Source organism: Octopus bimaculoides, chromosome 19, assembly GCF_001194135.2.
Source record: "Octopus bimaculoides isolate UCB-OBI-ISO-001 chromosome 19, ASM119413v2, whole genome shotgun sequence".
NCBI classification, from domain to species: domain Eukaryota; kingdom Metazoa; phylum Mollusca; class Cephalopoda; order Octopoda; family Octopodidae; genus Octopus; species Octopus bimaculoides.
Window position 1 is genome coordinate 17,011 of NC_068999.1, and position 5,435 is coordinate 22,445.

The 5,435-nt window shown below is 37.6% G+C and overlaps 1 protein-coding gene across 1 annotated transcript in view; it reads left to right on the forward strand.

Annotated features, from left to right (window-relative positions):
• LOC106881756 (holocytochrome c-type synthase) overlaps positions 1 to 3,546 on the forward strand; it is a 19,445-nt gene extending 15,899 nt beyond the window's left edge. Inside the window, exons 5-6 of the mRNA XM_014932247.2 lie at positions 1,920 to 2,003; positions 3,134 to 3,546. Coding sequence (XP_014787733.1) covers positions 1,920 to 2,003; positions 3,134 to 3,443 — 394 coding nt within the window. The 3' untranslated portion in view covers positions 3,444 to 3,546. The remainder of the gene's footprint in view (positions 1 to 1,919; positions 2,004 to 3,133) is intronic.
• Positions 3,547 to 5,435: the final 1,889 nt, after the last annotated feature.

Below are 5,435 nucleotides of genomic sequence, written 5' to 3' on the forward strand. Positions count from 1 at the left end.
GTTTTAGCTAGGTTGACTCTAAGGCCCTTCAATTCTAGACCTTGCTTCCACACCCAAACTGCATCTCATCTAAATTGATTCGCTCCCTAATTAGTTGGGCTATGACCCTCTCTGTAACTTTCATAACCTGATCTAACAGCTTGATGCCTCTGTAATTATTTGTATCTAAAGCGTCACCTTTACCTTTGTAGCAGTTGACTATGATGCTGTTACACCAGTCATTGGGTATGACTCCTTCGTGTATCACCTGGTTCGTAATACGGGTGACTAGGCTATAGCCAACACTGCCAGATATTTTGAGCATCTCTGCAGTGATTCCTGATGGGCCGGGGGCTTTCCCGGTCTTCAGGACAACAAAACCCAAGGCAGAATAAGTATTTCAAGTAATTTAGCATCTTTAATTAGAGTACGGTGAATTACTCCATACCATCTGCAAGAAGATGGGCTGTGAACTTCATTCCCCTCTCTGTATTTGGCTGTTTTACTCTTTATTCTTCTGTATTTTACTCCTTTATGCACTGAATTCTCTGTTTAGAACTTCCTTCCATACTTACCTTGTATCTGATGACAATACTCAGTGTATGGAGATGCTAACCTATCAATTGCGATATCCCAGGAATAGCTGTAAGACCTTCAATAATTAATTAATTGCTTTAAATTCACTTTACTCTAATTAAATATTCAAAATGACTTGAGATACACGTCCTGCCTTGGTTTTGTTGTCCTTTTTCCTCTAATGTGTGTGTGTGTGTGCATTTGTGCACACTGCATGCACATTATAACTGAAGGACTAATTTCCTGTTATTTGTTTCTGGTCATCAGCTGGTAAACTGAACCTTCTTTTTCTTTTGTGATATTCACTTTTGGAATAAGGCAGCAAGCGGGCAGAAACGTTAGCATGCTGGGTGAAATGCTTAGTGGTATTTTGTCTTTATGTTCTGAGTTCAAATTCCGCCGAGGTCGACTTTGCATTTCATGCTTTTGGGGGTCAACAATTTAAGTACCTGTTGTGCACTGGGTTAATCTAATCGACTGGCTCCCTCCTCCAAAATTTCAGGCATTGTGCCTCGAGTAGAAAAGAATACTCACTGCTGGAATATTGTTTTGAAATGCAAAATGATGATTGGAAATGAGTAACTCACAGTATTGGATATTGGAAACTTTCACTTATAATGTAGTACAGAATCCTCTATGTTTGCATTGAATTCTGTAATTCATTGCTTCTGGCAAATCAACACGCACACATATACACTCATAATCTTTTTCTTGCTTCAGTCACTGGACGGTGGCTATGCTGGGGACAGCACCTGGAAAGGTTTAGTCAAACAAATTGATCTCTGTCCTTTTCTTTTTATTAAACCTGGTACTTATTCTATCAAACCCTTTGTTACAGAACTGCTAAGTTACAAGGATGTAAACAAAAGGGCACTGGTTGTCAAACAGCATAGGGGATGAACACAAACAATAACACACACACATACACATGCACATATATGGAGGGCTTCTTTTAGTTTCTCTCTATCAAATCCAGGTTGATTCTGGGCTATATTGCTTGTCTGTGCAGTAGGACTGGCCATAGAGCCATGTGGTTAGGAAGCAAACTTTACAATACACACACACATATTTGCTTTGAGTTATTTAAATGCTGACGATACATCCAAAATGTTGATACACTTGTGTTTATCATCATAAATGTATGTTTGGTGCAAATTTATAAAAATAAGATCTAAGACTTTGGAAAATATTTTTTATGTTTTTCTTCTTCCTCCGCATCACTGTTTTAACGTCCACTTTTTCATGCTTGCATTGGCCAGATGCAATTCAAGTAAATTTTCTATGACCAGATGCCCTTCCTGCCATTCTCTATCTCTCCCTATCTTTCAGTTATTGTTATCATTCCTTAATTTTATTTCTTTCAGTTACTGTGATACACCCAAGTTGAAGAAATTTGGTGGCAAGGCTACAGAATATTCTCCAAGAGCAAGAATACGGCAGCTTCTTGGGTATGTTTGTGACTTTTGTCACAGCTTCATTTAGGTGTTGATAAGAACTTTTTGTGTATTTGTTTGTTTGTCTTTATCTTTCAGTGTGTGTGAGGTATTTTACCAGCCTTTATCTATGTATGCTTGTAGGTAGCAATGATATACTGAGATTTATTCAATCTACTATAAGCCATTCTGCAGATTTGTAGGGTTTACTGCAAAGTGAAAATTCTTATCAATTATTGAATTGATTAACCCCCACCACCCCTCCTACTGGAATTTCTGGACTTGTTCTTGTGTTAGAAACGGGTGATTGATATCAGCAGAATCATTAGAGCACTGGATGTAATTCCTCCTGGTATTTGTTCTGGCTCTTCCTGTATTGAAATCCCACTGAGGTTAATTTTTGCTTTTCATCCTTTCAGATTTGATTAAAATACCTGTCAAGTGTGTTGTGTGTTTGTGTTTGACTTGATAAAATAAATACCAGTTGAACACTGAGGTAATTTACTAGCTACCCACTCCCCATATTTCAGGCCTTGTACCTATAACAGAAATAATTATTGTCATCATAAGGATGGTAAGGTAGCAAGATCGTTAGCATATCAATCAAAATGCCTTGTGATATTTATTGCAATTTTTGCATTAAAATCCCGTTGAGGTCAGCTTTGTCTTTCGCTTGATAAAAATAAATTTACCAGTCAAGTATTAAGATCAGGTTAAATGGATTAACTCAGGTTAAATGGATTAACTCTCACTGTGAAGATTACTGACTGGCAGGCTGGCAGAATCATTACATGCCAGGCAAAATGCTTACAAGCATTTCGTCTGTCTTAAGTTCAAAATCTGTTGAGGTTCAGTTTGCCTTTCATCCTTACCGGGTTGAAACTAACTACCTGTTGAACCCTGGGATCGATGCAATTGACTAGGTAGAAAGAATTATTTTTATTATGGTGGTGAGTTGGCAAAATTGTTACTGCTCTGGACATTTCTTCTGAGCTCAAATGCCACTGAGGTTCCTTTCAGGGTCAGTGAAGTCAGTACCAATCAAATACTGTAATCAGCTCCTCCCCCCTCTCCCCACAAAAGCTGCTGACCCTGTGCCAAAATGTGAAACTATTTTTATCATTATTATTTATTTACTCTTTCAGCTATCCACTGCCATTTGATCGTCATGACTGGATAGTTGACCGATGTGGTCGAGACGTACGTTACATTATTGACTACTATGATGGTGGACAAGTGGATATGACAAACTTCCAGTTCACAATTCTGGATGTGAGGCCAGCATTTGACTCATGGAGTGCATGCTGGGACAGGATGCGAGCATCAATGCTGCGGTGGGCTGCCTCGTACATGCCCAAGGATCAACAGAACATTGAAACTGGCTCTGTACCTCACATCCAGCCAGGATCTACACAAGACTCTTCTTCTTCACCTTCTTCTGGAAACGCCAGTTGAGAATATTTTCGCTTTAAAAATTGACAGAAACAAAGTAGGGTTTTTTTTTTATAATTTAATTTTTTTTTTACATTAAGTTGATTAATAAATTATAATTATAAATTATCCTTGTCCAGCTTATCTTTGACTTTTCCTCTTTTACCCCGTCCTCTTTTTATTTTTCATATGTGGAAAACGTTGTAGTTTAAAGAAGGAAAACTATTGTTGACACCATTTGCAGACCTCCCCTCTCCCTATCATCATCATCATCATCATCATCATCATCATCATCATTTGATGTTTGGATCCTATGCTGTCTTAAGCTGGAGAGTTTTACAGGATCCAGTGAGACAGAGGACAACACTGAGCTTCAATATCTGTTGAGCATGGTTTCTTTGGCTGAATGTCTTCCCTGATGCCAATCATTTTTACAGAATCTATTGGGTGCTTTTTTCTTTGGTACCACCACAAATAACATCACTAAGTGACTAAGTAACTCCCCAAAAACAAGATCTCTATCCTGAATAGGGGAGCAGGTATAGTTTTGAGAGAGGAGGCTTTGTGCCAGGTGTTGAGAGGTTGAAGTAGGAATTGATGTCTTACTGTAGAAGAGATGCATGACTAGCCCAACAGGAAAGAGAGAAACGATGGTGGAGATGAGGGATCAGAGTGTACCCTCAAGGTAGGAGCAGATGGATGGATATAAGAGAGGGAATATGGAAAGAATTGGAAAAAAACCTGTGGGTCAATAAGTTCACAAGAGTGTGAAAGGAGAGCAACATGGTTTAAGATGGGGAAAGAGATGAATAGGGAATATCGGTGGAGAGATAGGGTCAAAAGAGAATAACAGTGGGTCAAGGAGGAAGTGATAGGTGGCAGCCCATAAAGAGGAGAAATAAATCAGAAATAGGGAAGTAATGTAAAGTGGTAGAGCAGTGAAAGCCTTAAACCATTGATATAATAGAATTAATTAACATATATTTAGTAATTCATCGATTTGAAAAAACTGCAGTTGAGATTATTTAGACAATTGATGGACAAAAATCCCCTCTTGATGTATTTAAATAAAACTTAAAGCAAAGGAAATAACCAGAATAAGATCAATTGATTTAGTTTTTAGACAATATAGATTATAGCCATTGCAGATAAGAGTGCATCTAGTCCTTAAAAACCATCTGATGAAAGCATGTTTGGTTTTAATTTTCAAACAGCTCTAGAGGGAGTTCTTGTCACCTAATAGCTTGGATAATCTCACTTGATCAAGGTTTTTCAACTCATTTTATTACGTGCGTGAAACGCCTGCCATATTAATTTTCATATTCATAGCTGTGTCAGTTTCTCAGCCATGTGAGAGCTTCAAGCTCCTGAAGATTGCAGAAGTGCGAAACTCAAGTTGCAAGACAATGTTTCACTTTCAGTAAAAAAAAGCATATCCTTTGCATGTATTGAGCACTCCTCTTTAATTTTTAAGGTCTGTAATTCTTCATCAATTATCGACCTTTCGCACCTTTAACGATAAGACTGTTTCCTAATTGGCAGTCTCCACTGGATAATTTCTATCTTTTCTCTTTTCAAAGAAAATATTTCTCCCAGCATTCATTATTTTCCTCTCATTCTGGTCTAATGACCCTCCATGTTTGTTTTCGTTTGGTTTCCTTGTATGTCTCCACTGTTCTGTTTTTGTTCCCAACTTTGACCCTCCATAAATCCAAAATTTTATTTTGAAATTTATGGGAACAACTATCTTTGAAGACTCATATTGCCATTGAATGCTTGGAATGAGGAGTAGATAGACAGCCGACAACTAATGAAGGGTCGTTCCATGCATTTACTTGTCCTGTCTTCCATTTTTTTCTCTCGTTTGCGTATTTAACGCGTTTGTCTTCGTACTTTTGTTGTTTACAAAGTTGGTGACGTCCTGTACTCATATATGCATGTGTGTGTGTGTATATATATATATATATATATTATTTGTATTATCTACTCATATACTTGCATATAAATGTTATTTAT